The following is a 16,692-nucleotide window of genomic DNA, read 5'->3' on the forward strand; positions in this document are numbered from 1 at the left end:
CTGGATTCACGGCTAAACTTCCCAACAACCTGCACGCAGACTTCGTGGGATGAAGAAATAGAAGACGTGTGTTTCTGAGGGCTAAAAGGAGGAAAAGGTTTTCGCTCTTTGATAGAAAGTAATGGTTTGTCCAGCAAAAAGTATTTTGGGGAAAGTTCGAGTGCACAGCTGAAGCACAGGTAATGGCAGCAGCAGCGTCAGAAGCCCCTGTCCATCCTACAGCCAGAGACTCAAGTGACCTACCAGTCCTTCTGCTTGCATACACAAATTGCAGCCAAACTGCTTATAAACAATCCAAAACTCGGGTGCTCTTAACTGGACAAACTAATCTGATCTGTAGTGAAGTAGCGAAGGCCGAATTAACAACAAAGGAAACAATTCAGCTAGAATTGTGCAGTTTTATTTGAACAAAAACCAGTGTCGATATTTTTAATAAAGTCTACATGACACTAAATGCATGTACATTTGTAAGAAGATATCTAGTTGTAAAGAAGGTGCAGGATAATATGTACAATCATAGTTAAGTTAAAAAAATTCACATTTTACATAGATTTACTTGACAGTCCTATGCTTTCATGGTATATAAATGGTAATCAAAAGAGGTAACAAAAAAAAAAAATCACAAGGAATTTCTACTGGAGGACTGTATAATGCACTCATTTTCCAAATAAACTAGTTCACGGAATTTTTATTTGTCCTAAATCAGATTTTGGATATAATTTTTCGAATGATTAGAATTAGCATGTTCAATGAGCATACTGATGTAAACGTTTTTCCAACGGTGCCATTTTCTTCCATAAAAATCTGTATTTTATGCCCTAGTGTGCTCTTCAGCTTTTACAAATTAGAATAATTACACAGGATGTTTTTCAATACATGGTAAAAATTATCAAACAGCCAGGGAGATATGGTCAAAAGACACTTTGAAGCTTTTCAGTCCACTTTCACAACACTGTAAATCTTACTTACAAACCAGAAGCAGGCAAAAAATCCAATAGTCCCTAAAATGAGAAAGTGAAAATGGTTAGTTTATCTTCCAGTTTGCTCTCAGAGAAAAATCTGACAAGTACTTCCCAGCAGGACAGAACGTAACATTGTAATCCAGCTAACTATCCAGAATAACAGCACTTGTTAAATTTAACAACACACATTCATCCCTAGACTAAGTTATTGATTTGGAGCAAAGATAACTTTTAGGAGCAGGCTGCTTGATGTTCATTTAAGCCACTGAAGGTGATGCTATTATCACCACTAGCAGGCACACAAGCGCCATTTAAGAAACTGACTGTTACACGCACACAAAGTCAACACCTACCTGGGTTTTTTAGGTCGACAATAGCTCACAGCCACCTATGAATTATGCCACAAACAAGGCCTTGGGAAAAATCACCTGGCCCGGTTTTCTGTTCATCGTACTCTATTTATAGTCAAGAGCGGGGAACTTCTTACTCTCACCAGCCTGTTAGTTTCCTTTTGCTGAAGCAATGCTCTGACTGCTACAGCAGTTGGGAGCAGGCATCAAATGAAACTGGCAGTGACACAAACCAAAACACATAATTTTGTGTAACGTGTATTGAAGCTGCACATTTTCTTGTCACAGGTCACTACAGATAATAAAAACATATACTAGTTTGGGCAACTGAACAAATTCACAAACAAAGAAATCCAAAGACTGCTAGTCACTGAAACACCATTTCAAGTGCTAAAAAAGCCCTTGAGCCACAGCTGATGGGAGGCTGGGAGAAAGTACCAGAACATGCTTGCCCTGTGCACATACCCCTGGGACTACTAATGTTAGGGTGCTTAGGTAGCAGACCCATGGTCTGGCTTGGCACAGCCTTCCTTGATTTCTTACCAATCCCGTTCTTTAGTCATCCGACCCAAGAGTAGTAGAACAAAAAAACCCCAAACCACCACAACTACTTTCCAGAGGCACTGGGGACCACTTGTCAAGTCCTGTGGCTCGAGTTAGCACAGTGCAGAGTAAGATGACAGAGAGAGATGACACTGGATGAGGTTGGTCTATATCAATTTTCTATTTTTAAGCTGAGGAACAAGTCTGTAATTTTCACCCCACAGTCACTATTATGGGGCAACTGCAAAGATATTGCCATCACATTTATTTTTAAATTACTTTAAGAACTTAGTATGCAAGGAGACATTGATTCTCACACAATTAATTAAGTCTTAAGCCTCTGAGAGAAGCGATGCATTGTTCCTCATACTTTTACCTAGAACTAAGCCGCCACACCAACGTTAAGCCTTACCAGCTAAAAAAAGGGACGGTCTCAGTTTTGTTGGAATTCACTCTCAAAGACACAGCAACATGCCAGCCCCGTGACAGCCCTTACCAGCCACACTACAGGCACTTGCAAGATCCTCCAGTGTTGCATTCATCCTTTTCTGTTTGTACAGCCCGTGTTTAACATCAGCTCCAACTTATTTCACTATTTCATTGTAACTGGTTTACTAACTAGGAGGTTCTTTATTAAGCGCTTGTCTTTTCTACATTCGTTACATTTCTGTCTTTCAAACCACATTTGTGCATTTGATAAGTAAGGAACCTGTCTTTGGATGCTTATTATCTATATGCCAATTCTCGTGTCCTTTGTGCTACCATGTATATTTGCAGTTAAAGGCTTTTTGACAGCCTACTATTAGACGCCACAGATTACCCTTTCCCTCCAAGTTTGCAGTTATCATCCTCCGAAACAGTAGGAGACGGCAGATTTACTGCTGTTGATAGGAGATCAGACACCAACCACAGAAGGAATTTAATGCCTTTGTAGGCTTGACATCGCTAAGTCTTTGCAGTTTATGGTCAATTCTCACTCCTTCCTACTGTGTCCAATACTCCAATATCAGCATTGTTACTCTAAGTCTTACCCTCATGGTTTTTTCCTAATAATGGTTCTCTGCATCTGCTTTCTAGTTGTTTTTATAATATAGCCCATTTTGAGCCTTTTATGGTCTTGAAAGCAATGTTTCTTCCAAATGTTTAGCAGATGAGATATCTTAAAAAAAAAAATAAATCTGCTGTTCTAGAACAAAATTGTAACAGCATAACAAAAATATGTAACTTTAACATGAGAATGAGATTTTCCACTCAGTTTTCTGAACATGCCATAACTGAATATGGGAACATATTCTAAATCCATGGTATTTGCCTCCAATCCTTGTCACTCTGAATCTTTCTGATACACTAGCTTTCTATAAAACATGGCCTCATTCAGAGCAGAATCCAAAAGACTTCACACTGCGAACAAGCATTTCATCTATAAACAGATTTTCACAGGTTTCAGTAACATCGATTTCAACTCCCCTCCTAAAAAAAGTTTAGCAAATCAAAGACCAGGTACCCCCTGCTCCTTTTTTAAACTTTATCAGAAATGTTGCCAAAGTACTGGAACTAGAGGAAGACTATGTTTCCTAACACAAACGGTAATGTGTGTCAGGCACCAGCATTGAACCATGAACTTAAAAGCTCAGGAGAAAGGGCTAGGCTCATCACCAAGATACCAATAATTTGGCCTCACCAGTACTGTAATTTCTTCTTCCCTCCCATGAACAAATTTATCCTACGAATTCCAGATGTGGATAGCTCTATGGACCAGAAACTTCAAAAAAGAGCATCAAACTAAGGACCTCGTCATCTATCAAAATCACCTCTCCCAAATAGCATATATGACACATACACTCAAAGATCAGAATGGTTTAAAGGTGCTGGCAGAATCAAAATTAGGTTGAAAATCCACCTCAAGAATCCAACTGCAGATTGAAACTGGGAATTAATCACAGCAAATCAACTAGGAATTTTTAGTACTTTTTTTTTTTAAGTAACATGGGTCAAACACTCAGACTAGGAAATTCCAAAAGCTCAGGTCAGCACAGAGTTGTGTTCATACCATAAAATCAGCATTAATAGACAGAAGTGAACATAAGTAAAGCAAACATCACTTGTAAGCTGCTTTAAGTTGTACAGCTGCTTTACCTACAGGATTGCTTATGGTATTGCAGCAAAAAGCTTAACTGTTTCTTGAAGAATATAAGCAGTACAGTGCCTGGTTCACTGAAATTCAGTGGTTTTTTCCACCTTAGACCTGGGGGTGCCTGTGATTCCATGAACTGCTAAGAGATCCACAAAAGGTAATTCAGTCAAAAAGCTTCCAATTTTCTATACAGGAATAAATATCCCAATCAGAAAGGGATCTGCAAATGCATAATGATTGGGGAAGAAAAATAACTCTGCATGAGTTCGGCTTGTTGGAAATTTCTAGCTAGAATATATTTTCTACATTTCAGCCCATTTCACAAGTTTGCCACTTGTTCCAAATGTTAGTGCTTTATACAGAAAAGCATCAACATAGTGGATCTTTGGGCCACTGCTGACTAATACGTATAACAGGTCCTCAGATTCCCCTTTTAAGTACTTTGATGAAGGCCAATCTTAAAATACAGACAAGTGCATGATCAGTTTCCTACAACTGTAGCTCTATCCCTCTAAAATTGCCTTTATTAGTTGCACTAGTTAAAATACACCCTTGCCATCTCAAGTAGCATGGCGTGAAATGTATCTTCTTGAAAAGCATACTCAGCTTTTCAATCTTGAGTATTTTTCCAAGCGCATCTTGCACCAAAATTACTATCATCCCTTACATAAAATATGCCTCTCACTAGGACAGTAGGACTATTTAGGTAAGCTTTAGATAAGACCACCCAAGGATCTGGCTTATATTTGTTTTTTTTTCAAAACACATTCAAAGTGAAACCAAAGTTTTGAAGCACTATCAACAAGGAGCATACCTCTTCAGCTTACTGCTTTGCTGACAGACGTCAATGAACACAACATGACAGAAAACAGACACCTAAAGGTGATTTTTTTTAAAGCTGTTAAAAAAAAAAAAAAAGACACCACACCCCCACACCCCCCCCAAACTCAAAACCCCCAAACAAATACACAAAAAAACCCCACTGGTTCTAAGAGTTGAGACCTCTAAAATTATTTTCCGATTGGTCTAAACTCCTTTCCATTGTAAGGTTTTTACAGCTTTCATATGCACATCTCTATCAAACGACACAGCACAAAGATACCAAGTTTGACACCAATTCCTCCACTGAGACTGTAAAATCTGTTTGTTTGTTTTAATCTAATATAACAAATTAGTTTCGTGGCTAATGTTTACTTTACCCAATCCTAACCACTCACCAGCTTAAATTAAACAAAAAAGCATCTTAAGAGGATGCATTTCAGAACTTACTCTTGTGGAGTAGACCTTTATTTTTCCCTAAGTGGGTGACCTTCATATTTTAAGATTCTGCCTTTTAAATAACCCTCACTAGTCTAGGAAACTGATGCCATCCTACTGCGCTGCAGCCCACTGTACATCGTTGATCATCCTGGGGAGGTACAGCTAAAAGATAATTTTTGTGGGAGCTATTTAAAATTCAAGACCCCAGTTGTGAAGATGTCTCAAGTAATTTCTCTAGCCAAGAAGCAAAATATGTCCAATACATCCATTTATACTTACGAGGGAGACACGGATATCACATTCGTTTTTTATCTTTTTGTCCTCCGGTTTATGTACTGTTGCATACTGTGGTCTGCAATATATATACTACAACCCAGCAACAGTTTTCTTACACACAGAAAGATGATCTTATACGCAGAAAACTAACGTCTAACTGGGCAAGGGAAAGTTATTAGTAAACTAGTTTAAATTCAAAATTAAAACCAAGGATTATTGCAGAGAATAATGCCAAAATGCATTAAGCAGACTGTTGTGCTCTATTCGTTTCTTCTAGCTTTATTGTTTAATGAAGAAAAAAGAATTCAAAGCACGAACAGATTGTAAGAAAGCAAATAGAAAAGCACTCTGCACTTGGCTGATACTTCTTATGTACCTTAAAAGCTCTCTGTATCATACTGGTTTCAATCACCGCACAGTGGTGGGTGCTTCAGAATCTCGGATTCTAAACACAATCTACCCAGAAGATCAAAACTCAATTTTGAAAATGGCATTAATTCACAAGTGAAAATGATGTTCAAAAATAGAGGTCACTGTAAAGCAACATGCTTTGACTATGTTCAGAATTTTTTCGCCTCCTAGCATAAAATGCATGTAATCATGTAGCTAGCCCCATTCAACCACACTTATTATTTCTTGAAAGATTAGCTGCACTTCGTACATTAAAATAAAATTGTCTTGTTCGGGTGTGCACATTAATTGTTAGATTTCACCGATCAGATTATATTATTGTTGTTGTTGCCACACAAGCATTCAGTTCCTATTTACTTATTCATTATGATCTCTTTTGTAATGTCCAGAGTAACACACCACACTGCCACACAGGAGGTATTAACGATGCCCTTTATATTTCTGTCACAGTTGCTGAGACCTAATAAGCAAGAATAGAGGAAACCAAAATACCTAGTGCTAAGTTAAGTGGAACAGATCAAGGTCCCATTTGGGAACACACATACAAGAACACCACTATTAATGCAAACAGCGTGTGAAGTTATGTTAGCAAAATCCCTCACCTCCATAAACTTGTGAAGGACCGAACCTTTATTTTCCAAAGCAAGTGCTGTATCATAATATTTTTACAAAACAAAACAAAGTTAGGTGTCTTCTGCTTGAGTTATCTATCTAGAATAGCTTACGTTTCAGCCCAAATATCAATCAAACTAATTATGGAAAAGAAATTTATCACAGCACTTTACATTAGTAAGGATTTATTACACACTCCATATATTTCTTATCCCCATTACCCGTCTAGTGACTAGCTGTGCTATTAAACGTTAAAAAAGACCAAAGGGACCATGTAGTAAGCTTTCCTCGTGAACTACAAATGCAGCATAGCCATCATTATTGTGCAGAGACACTGCAAAAGTAACAGCAGCACAGTTTATTATTGTACTTTTGGGGCCTCACTGGTCTCCACATCAAGAACTCCAGGATCAGCACATCTGAAGCTTTTAATACCATTTCAGCAGCTGCCATGACAATTTCAATTATCATTTTATATATGAAAGGGATATTTTTAATTCTACCAATTTGCATCTTGTAAGTGAAATTGAAATTGGCAGAATAGCAACTAATCTAGGCTAAAACCCAGACACACATTAGTTTAAAAGTAATTAAAACATTTTAGACTACAGTTTGTTGGTTGTTTTTTTTTTAAATATATATATTATATATTATAGAGGACATCTGGAGCTTGTCTGCTTCACTAGGATTTAAGCAGCGGTTTAACTGGCAATATGCCAACTTTTATGTTTGCCTTCTAACAATTAAAAATTAGAAGAATTAAATGCTCCCCCACACACTTTTTTTTAATTTTTTTTTTTTTAACTTTCTTTTGAAGAGACACAGGTCTAAATAACAAATAACGAAAAAAATCTAGCATCAAGTGCCAGCAAGTGTTATTAAATATAATTTCTACAGAGTAATTGCTTTGTTCAAACACATACAGTAATTTTCTTCAGTGTTTTATTATGAACAGTGGGGTTTTTTGACTCATATCAACCAGTATTAGAGGCTATAAAGATGAAAGAGTTCCTTCTCACTGCTGAACTGACAAACTTGGAGTCAGATACTAAGACTTACTTTCATTACTTATTTTAGCCACTGTTTTTAATTGCATCAAGGGAGTCTAGTGATGCATTTCATAAAGGCAACACACAGTAGTTACAGCAGGTTTCAATAATCAGGCAGAAGATGTTAAGAAGTAACAATATGAACCATCACGCCATCCACAAACAGATCCTCTATCACAAATCTTAGGAATTAATATAAAGGTTGGTTTTATGAACCAGCATTTTCTCGAGTTCTATCACTGCAGTACTTCATGATGCTAAGCAGAGTGATACATAAAAGATCTGACTTTATGTGTTAAAACTACATGCGCAGCAGCAGCAGTATGATGAACACCAATATAAAATGCTCCTGGCTATTTTTAAGGGCCAGTACCCTTCAAAGATCTTCTAATTTCATCTAACACATGGTAAATCTGGCACAGATTTCTCATCAAATCAACCTTGAAATTATAGTTTGAGTCAAGTGATTAAGAACATCAGAAGAATTCTGCAGAAAACACTTAGTCTGCATGAGTAACATCAGAAGAGTTGAACTACTAAAAACAGAGAGCCAAATTTCAAATAGGTTCCCCCAGTTAAGGTACATTCCTGTCATTAAGTAGTGGTGCTTAATGAGCAGGTGAGACCACCTCTAATAGTACTAGAGCTCTCTATTGTCAACATTCACTATTCCCAGCACCAACCTGCTTTACTTGCTAACAGCGAAAGCTGAAAACATCTTTTATTCTCCATATGCAGAGCACAATTATTTCCAACTATAGAATATCTAGAACCAATTATGAATTCCAGAATCAAGTTAAACACCTGATATCAAAGTGAACAGGGATATCACTTTGAAAATATAATGGTTTGAACTCACCGCTAATATAATATGCAACAGAAGAAAATTAATTATACTATAAATAAGTGTAATTTCAAGTTAGAAAAAAAACCCTTAAAGAATACCTTACTGTGATGTGTTGTGTCACAAACCACAAAAGTAACAGTGCCTAAAGCGTCATAAATTGTATTTACTGTTTCAGATAGTCTAAATTTCACTGAATGTTTCTCATTTAAAAAAATGGAAACCCCTGCATTCATTTTAGTTTGAACACTGTACTTACCTGTGAAAAGGAAAAAAATCAAGACCATGATCATTGTGTAACCGAAGTATAAAATGGTACTAGCGGTTCCTGTTATCTGGAGTTTAGAGAAGAAGTAATGAACTGCATAGATAAAGAGATAAACTGCTGTAAAGCTGCTCGTCAAGAATGATCGCCACCACCAATGATAATCCTGAAAGAACGGAAAAGCCATTCAGTAAGAGATATCACATAGACAACAGAACATAAATAAGCTGCTAAAAAAAAAAAATAATATAATTGTCTTGTGAGATACATTTAATTCTTCAAAATTTATCTCAAAAAAAGAAAAATTCCAACATAGCACATTGCTCTTTTCTTTCTCAAAGTCAGCTGTATTGCCTCCACTATGAACATGCAATTATTCTTATTTTTGCTTATCTGCTGCAAATGGTGCATTTTGAAGCAAAAGGCACATTCCAGAAGAGTGGTCAAGATAACCATGCCAAGCACTGACAATACAATTCATTCACGGAGTCCAGCAAATCACAGTATATGCGAATACCTCAAGTCTATTTCTAACGTCTTCCAGCTAAAAGCAGTATCTACATCAAAACCGTACTTTTTACCTCTGCACACAGATGGAAGTAGCACAGCAAAACTGTAGCTTCCGAACACGTAATTAGAAGAATTATAAAAACTAGGAACAGGAATCCAAACATGTAATACATCTGATGAGACCTAAAATTAAAAAAATAAGAACAAGAGTCATTTTTGGTTGAAGTTCTCAGTTAATGTACACTGTCACATTGCCAGATACTAAGCTAATCAAAAAACAAACCAAAAAACCCACCCCAAATCTCCCAAACCCCACACTACTGGAGTAAATTTGTCTATACCACTATTGGTTGGTTCATAAAAAGTTTTCTTTACCTGAATGCAGTCTGTAAATATGCATTCATTTAAGCTAGCAGTAATAAAACCACTGCCTTACAGAGCCACGCTCAAAGTCTTCAATTACGCTTCCCCTGAAATTAGCATTTACAAACTTTCACAGAGAACCATTATGGACAATTTCCACCAGAACTGTTTATCACTTCAGGTCTCTGTTGAGAGGACTTTTAGCTTCCCTGACTCCTGCATCACCTGTACTCTTCCCTAGTTATAATATCCACTTCCCTCCTCCCACTGCAGCTAAGTTTTCCAGGTGTCTCTGCATCTCCTTACTACATCCAGCCAGATGCTCCTCCACTCCCAGTCTATCCCCAGACTAGACGGACCAGACTCCAATCCAGGGGCTAACCAAACACAAAACCACCCACAAAAATAAATGCAAGGGAAATATGTTTGTTTACTTTTAATCTGATGTCTTTCAGGTAAGGGAAGTAACCAAATCAACTTTATTGAGTGATGGTGACAACTACTGCAGTATAAAATTTGACAGAGGGAGTATCAGTTGCATAGTCCCTCCGTGCTTCCCTTCTGTAGGATAAATAACTAGAAAGAATTCTGGAATTCAGTAATTCCAACTACAAAGTCCAGCGTATACCTATTTGTCAGCTGATTACATTTTTTCAGCATACCTATATTACATGGTTTCTACTTTTGTTGAGGACTAATGTGAAAGACTAACGTATCTGAAATATTTGCATTAAAGAATTGATTTAGAAAACCGTTCTGTAAGAAATCTCAACATACATAGAGGACACCTTAAAAAGCTGGCACCTTCAGGTTAATACTTTCCACTGAACAACAATATATGAAACATTTCATGTTTTCATTGCAAAAGTTAAGAAAAACTGCACTGGTTTTCCATGCACCTGCTTGACTAGGTTTTGACAAGACTTAGGAGCGGTGTGGATGTTTCACAAGGAGGAGGCTTTGTTTTGCAGAACACAGAATCCCAAGATCTTGACCTGATTCTGATTTAACAGCTGAAATTGCTAGATCATGTTAGTTTCATAAATCATAATCTAGTTACACAATGGATTAGGCTCCACCTAACCTCAACAGCATGAAACCATGTTTGTGCTGTTCAGAGACAGAAAGATAAAACAAGCAAAACAGGACTCTAATTTTACACTTTGCAGTTGTTAATAAGAACAACTAGATTTCTAAGTTCCAAGCACACGAATAAATATGGAGATTCTGGAAATTCCACAAAAGTTTGCAAGACGAAAAATTCTAAAAATTGGTTTATGCCTTATACTAATTGGTTTGGGATGCTCAAAACTCACTGTGTTTATTATCAAACCAGCGTAACTAGAACAACAACAAAAAGTGATACTCACCAAATACTATTCAGAATGAAAAAAAGTTGAATAAAAATGCAGCCAAAGGGCAAGATACCACCCATTATGATACCAGGCAATGGCTTTGTGAAAAAGGACTGCTCCGGAATTTGGCGCGGAATCTGGTTTGTACGAACTGGATGTTCAATAGGCTTCAGAAGAAATGAATATCATTAAAAAAATAAGTTGTTACATCATAAATAAGATTACTTTTCCCTAATACTAGCATCTAAAGATTTGATAAACATAACTTTATTTTCATCCATAAGTCATCACAAGTTACCAAACAAAAAAACCTACAAATTTGATATCCAGGGCGAGGAAAACACACATACGCTTTAGACATTCCCACTATTGGTCAGTAAAGCAAGTCAGAACATGAGGGAAAGAAATCTGTTCAGTTCTTAATGAAAAAAAAGGCAAAAAACAAAACACCTTTTTCTTAGTTGTCTGGCATTATCTCAAACTAGTGAAGTACAAATTGCAGTTCTTCTGAAGTACTACTTCAAAAATGAAACTGCTGAGGTATTGCTGAAGTACAAAAGGCAAGCAAGACCTCCAAGAGCACTACTACATTCTGATTCTTGTGAATGGACAGAAAAAAAAAGTTTAGTGTGACATTACAACCATATGCTCAGTTTCAAAATCATGACAAAGTGAAACAGCATTTTACAATCACAGAAGTTTCAATCCAACCAGTTCTTGTATGCTTAGGGATTCAATGGCTGAACTACAGAGGACAGGCTATTTCCAATCTGTATTCAGAGAGCCCTACCTTCTCTTTGAAGCCAAAATATGCACCAACAAAGGTTAGTGGGACTGAAATTCCAAACCACATAGCTAGGATAGCAACCAAAGTGCCAAAAGGAATGGCGGCTGAGGATCCTTTCACCCACAGAATGAGATTCATAATGAAGAAATCAGCAAAGACAATCCTGAAAAAAAGATCAGAAGAAATATTAAAATATTCAGGAAAGAATAAATATCAGTATTAAAAACCACAAACCTGTTAAAAGTCTGCATCGGAAAAATGTATCGTCTTGCAATCTTTCATTCCCTAACAGTCCTAGTTACTTTCAGCTATAGTGCAGTTAATGCAAAAATGCTTGCAACATCCAATAGTTCTAAGTACCTATGGTAAACTCACTATATAAATAAAGACCCCGCACATAAAACCAAAAAGTAACAGAAACGTTCCATTGTAAAAATTCATACAAAGAATGCAAAAAAGATAAAATAAATAAAAGACCCTCTTATCTGAATCACCTTTCCTATCATTGCCAGTCATTTAATACCTTTATTTAGGTCCTTTATAACCAGTAAATTCCCTCTGAAAAAACCCAGTGAGAGCAAAATCTCTTCTTTAGGAAGTCACACAACAAATGTATACCCTGCCACAGCACGTGTGGAAGGATGGGATGAAAGAGGGCTCTTCCCTACACCTCAGGGAATTACACAGTTAAGTAGTTGACACCTTTGGAGAATTTAAATAAAGACTGCATCAGTCATGACATGTCTCCAGACCTGTTCTTCCCTCCCCAGTTAAGTGCATCTGCCTCATTTTGTAAACATCCTGGGAAAACACTAGAAAAGGACACCAAGACATAGGATGATTTCAAACATTCCATTCTGAAAACAAAGCAAAACATACTGCAAAGGAACCCCATACAAAAGCCTGCTTGAATTGCCATCATTCATGGATTCAGAGATGCATCACAGAAAATTCAGCCTCAGGAAGAGCCCCTGCGAAGTGCACCATTGTCTGGGGTTTGTTAAAAAAGTGCTCCTGAGGCTGAATTTAAACTGCCTTGAAGTGAACATGCATCCTCCACTCCTATTTAATTTGAAAAGGGAGGAGGGAGGATTAGAGCAATAGAGAGGCTCCTTTTTTCCTAGGAGAGGCCTTACACTTGCCAAAACTGTTTGGGGGAATAGACTTGTTCAGTAAGCACACCCATGCAACCCCTGGTGTAAGCATCTTGTTGAACAAAAAATAAAAATCAAATCCAGTTTAGAAATCTTGCTAATCTTTATCATCTGCTCAAGCTCATAACACAGACCCCACTTACCCATTCCAAAGTTAAAAAAAACCTGCTGCAAATATGAACTCACATCAGTCTACTGAGACTATAACAGCCTTAGGCTGTTTATGATATGATGCAAATTCACTGAACTAGCATAGCATAATCAAGACATCTGTTCCTATTCTACCATCCCCAATCATTTTACTTCCTCTGTGAAACTTAATTTATTTGGGAGTTTAAATGATCAGCACGATATTTCTGCCACCGATAAATACTTTCTTCTCTCTCAAGATAATATCTAAATGACAGCAGGGAGACTGAAGCACATTTGTTTAGAAATAAGATTTCCTCATAGAAACACTACACTCAGTTGTTACTGAACGCATTACATTTCATTTGATGAAATTCTACTATACTCAAAACCAAGTCATCTTTTATTCATTCTGGGTTTGTTTTTTTTTTTTTGAGGGGGAGAAATACGCTAAGAAATTATTTATAACCTTTTCCTCAACTTTTGCCAAGGCCATTTGGCAAAGTGTAGCTTCATGTACCCAAAGTTGCAACCAAGAAATATGGAAGACTTGCAGAAGAAATCAGTTTCTGTTCCCTTTCTTCACTGCCCCAACTCTCATAGAAGGTCTTGATAGGTACAAGAAAATGAAAGGTAGGAGAGCCCTCACCCTTCCCAGGCATGACAGTACTGGTCATAATATGATACACACTACAGCCATATCCGAAACTGGACACTACCTACATTTATATAAAAGATTATAACCCATTTAAGAGAATCTCTGCATTATTATCACCCAGAAGCATACTAAACATCTACTGCTTAGTATAGCAGTATATAGCTATTTACTTAAAAAAAGAAAAATAATCTAAATTGTATTTCCTGTGTCCTTTCCAATAACACAGTTACAGGAAAACACCAATACTCTAAGATAACCGAAGTTCTGTCTAAAGGGCTGTCTCTCCCTTTTTACAGAAGAGCACTACAGACACTCCACAGTTACCACAAAACCACGTACTTCCTAACAAAGTGATCATACCTATTACCAGGTAAGACAGGATTACCTGGACCACACCAAGTGCTGTGGTACCAAACTGGAATTATCCCATCACTATGCCTCACGTTCTGGTGCAGGGATTCTCAAAGGCTGTGACACTACCTTGCAGGAAAGTCACATCATTCCTCTTATCCTCACAGCTGATTACAAACCAAGATGATAAGAAGCTGTGTTCTAGAGTACTAGGCTCCAGCTCCTCAGAATTCACTTTCTTTATATTCTACAGATAGACAATATACTGAAGGAACGGCAACTTGGAGTACAACAAAGAAAATAATCACACAAACAAGCATCATAACAATTCACTTTTTTTCCCCGCTCCTTCCCACCTCAGATTCATTTACACTTAAGAATAAAGGAAAGAATGAGGAGAAACAATACCAACCCAGGGCAAAGCAGAGCTGTAAGCAAAACGTTTGTCTTCCACTTCTCGCCTCTAAATGCTGAGGAAAAAAGTAAAAACAATTTCAAGTTCAAGGCTTTTCTCAGCTGTTCTGCAGTACAGCAGCAAGAAGCAGATTTGTCGTCTGAGACATTAGCTCCAGTCTGAGTTTTATATTAAGCACAGCAATTCTGAATTTAACCTGCTGTGTCACATTAAACAAACACATGTACTTACTCTTGTACATTCTAGCAGACACGTAACCAGCTGGAGTTCCCAGTAAGACCCACAATACAACTGCACAGGTCATCAAAGCACCACGGTTGGCAGGAGAAAGAAAACCAAGGCAAGCTAGGACTAAAGAGAGAAAAAGATTTCGTCATTTGTGGACACATGTCAAAATCCCGTTGTAACACGTATCACTGTACAGGTATATCCCTTTCACTACCAAATGAAGACTATGTACATAAGCTCTCACATATCCCCATCACATGACCATAACCCTAATGTCACTGTTTCATTCATAATAACACATTTTCCACCTCATCTTTTAAATAGAAAGTTTCTCATAGCCAAAAGGATGAAAAATAAAATGCCACACAGAGACGAACAATGAACCCAAACCAAATTTCAGCCTGAAAGTTTCTGCTTCCAAAATCCTATCGTCCTCCTGTAAACATACGGCCTTCACTTATGCATTCTAAGTAACAAGAGACATCTAATATATGGCATAAAGGACATCTGAGAACAGTAGGAGTGGAGAAGCCAAAAACTTTGACAGAGCTAAGGGGTTTTGCTGGGGGAGGAAGTTGTTGGGATTTTTTAGGTTTGGTTTTGCTGGGGCTTTTTGGGCTTGGTTGAGTTTATTTATTTATTTATTTTTAAGGCAGAAATAAATGTGAAGATAGAAGATCTTAGCGGTACGAGTCACTTCCTTGAAATTCCACGAAAGACTCTCAGCCACCATGATGGACAAAACTTTACTCAAGAACGTGCTATCTTAAAAATAAGCCTCTTTAATAGAAGGCGGCTGCCTGCATCTGAACTAGTTGCAGAGGCCAGCCCAGAGATATTCTCAAAAAAAAGGAGTTTGTCAGTGATCAATAGTAGGAAGTTTTGTTTTTAAATATAAAAAGGGTTATTTCCCCCCCAATTTCTTTCTATACTACACTAGTTGCACAGGAATTCATTGCAGTTAAGTTACAAAGAGCTGGGATCAACACTGAAAGACAAGAAAATTCTATTAATCCTATAGCATCACATAATGAAGAGAAAAAAAAGCAGCTCCTCTATGAAAGAGAAAACAATCTGACTAAAACCTGGAAAGCAGAATTTATAGATAACGTATAATAAAACACCAACCTGTGACAGGTTACATCATCACATGTATATATAGCTATTTATGGTAGGCTCTCATATTATCTCAACGTTGTGTCAGTATTATTTCATTGGCATGCATTCTTGCTCTTATTTCTGCATGGCTGCAGGCTGTTGTGTCAAACGTATTAGATAGAAAGTGTTCTGAGAACATTAAAGCTTTGATTACATGTCTTTGAACTTGCATTACTGGATCCTTGGATAATTTACACCATGACAAACTGTTTTTGTTTTTTAAGAAGAAACTTGTAACAAGGAAGCTTCATTTCTGCAATCATGAAGAATCTGAATTAGCCCAGATACCACAACGCTTTGAACAACTCTGCTTACAACAGCGTTACTGAAGATATCTGGACTAGTGTTATGAAACAACATTAATATTTTATTTTACTAAAGGACAGACTTCATTTCCAAAGGCGGCATCTATCACTTGTTTAATAATATTGCATCTTTCTTACACTACTGCACTACCAACACATCACTTTCACAAAGTTACTTACATAGAGTAATAAATGTCATAATGAAAATTTGTGTTCCTTGGCCCAAGAAGACAGACAGTAACATTCCCTTTCTTGGAGGTCTAAACACATCTCCATGAACCAGCTTCCAGCCAAATTCCTCTTGGGCATCTTCCTGTATAAAATCAACAATGTCTTTAGCAAAGATACATAATGCAGTAGTGAATTAACACAAACAAGATGCAAAATACATATTTAAAGTTTGATTAACTTCCAGTTTAGATCCAAAGACAGACTAATTGCATCTGATTCATCACGCATTGATTTTATAACCCCCTAATGGTTCAGTGAAAGAAAAAGGCAGGATTTATCAAGAAAATCCTCATCTCTTACAGCAAGAAAAAACAAAATGTAATTAGCCAAGCCATATAACAT

At 37.1% G+C, this 16,692-nt stretch overlaps 1 protein-coding gene across 1 annotated transcript in view; it reads right to left on the reverse strand.

Annotated features, from left to right (window-relative positions):
• Nucleotides 1-386: 386 nt before the first annotated feature.
• The window catches only part of LOC104283590 (transmembrane 9 superfamily member 2-like), a 34,580-nt gene continuing 18,274 nt past the window's right edge, over nucleotides 387-16,692 (reverse strand). The window contains exons 10-17 of the mRNA XM_009881790.1: nucleotides 16,300-16,432; nucleotides 14,660-14,779; nucleotides 14,426-14,483; nucleotides 11,725-11,884; nucleotides 10,950-11,101; nucleotides 9,288-9,399; nucleotides 8,701-8,872; nucleotides 387-1,001 (exon numbers count right to left, since the gene is read on the reverse strand). Of these exons, the coding sequence (XP_009880092.1) occupies nucleotides 934-1,001; nucleotides 8,701-8,872; nucleotides 9,288-9,399; nucleotides 10,950-11,101; nucleotides 11,725-11,884; nucleotides 14,426-14,483; nucleotides 14,660-14,779; nucleotides 16,300-16,432 (975 nt within the window). The 3' untranslated portion in view covers nucleotides 387-933. The remainder of the gene's footprint in view (nucleotides 1,002-8,700; nucleotides 8,873-9,287; nucleotides 9,400-10,949; nucleotides 11,102-11,724; nucleotides 11,885-14,425; nucleotides 14,484-14,659; nucleotides 14,780-16,299; nucleotides 16,433-16,692) is intronic.

The sequence above is a fragment of the Charadrius vociferus genome, unplaced genomic scaffold (assembly GCF_000708025.1).
Source record: "Charadrius vociferus isolate BGI_N301 unplaced genomic scaffold, ASM70802v2 scaffold472, whole genome shotgun sequence".
Classification (NCBI taxonomy): Eukaryota; Metazoa; Chordata; class Aves; order Charadriiformes; family Charadriidae; genus Charadrius; species Charadrius vociferus.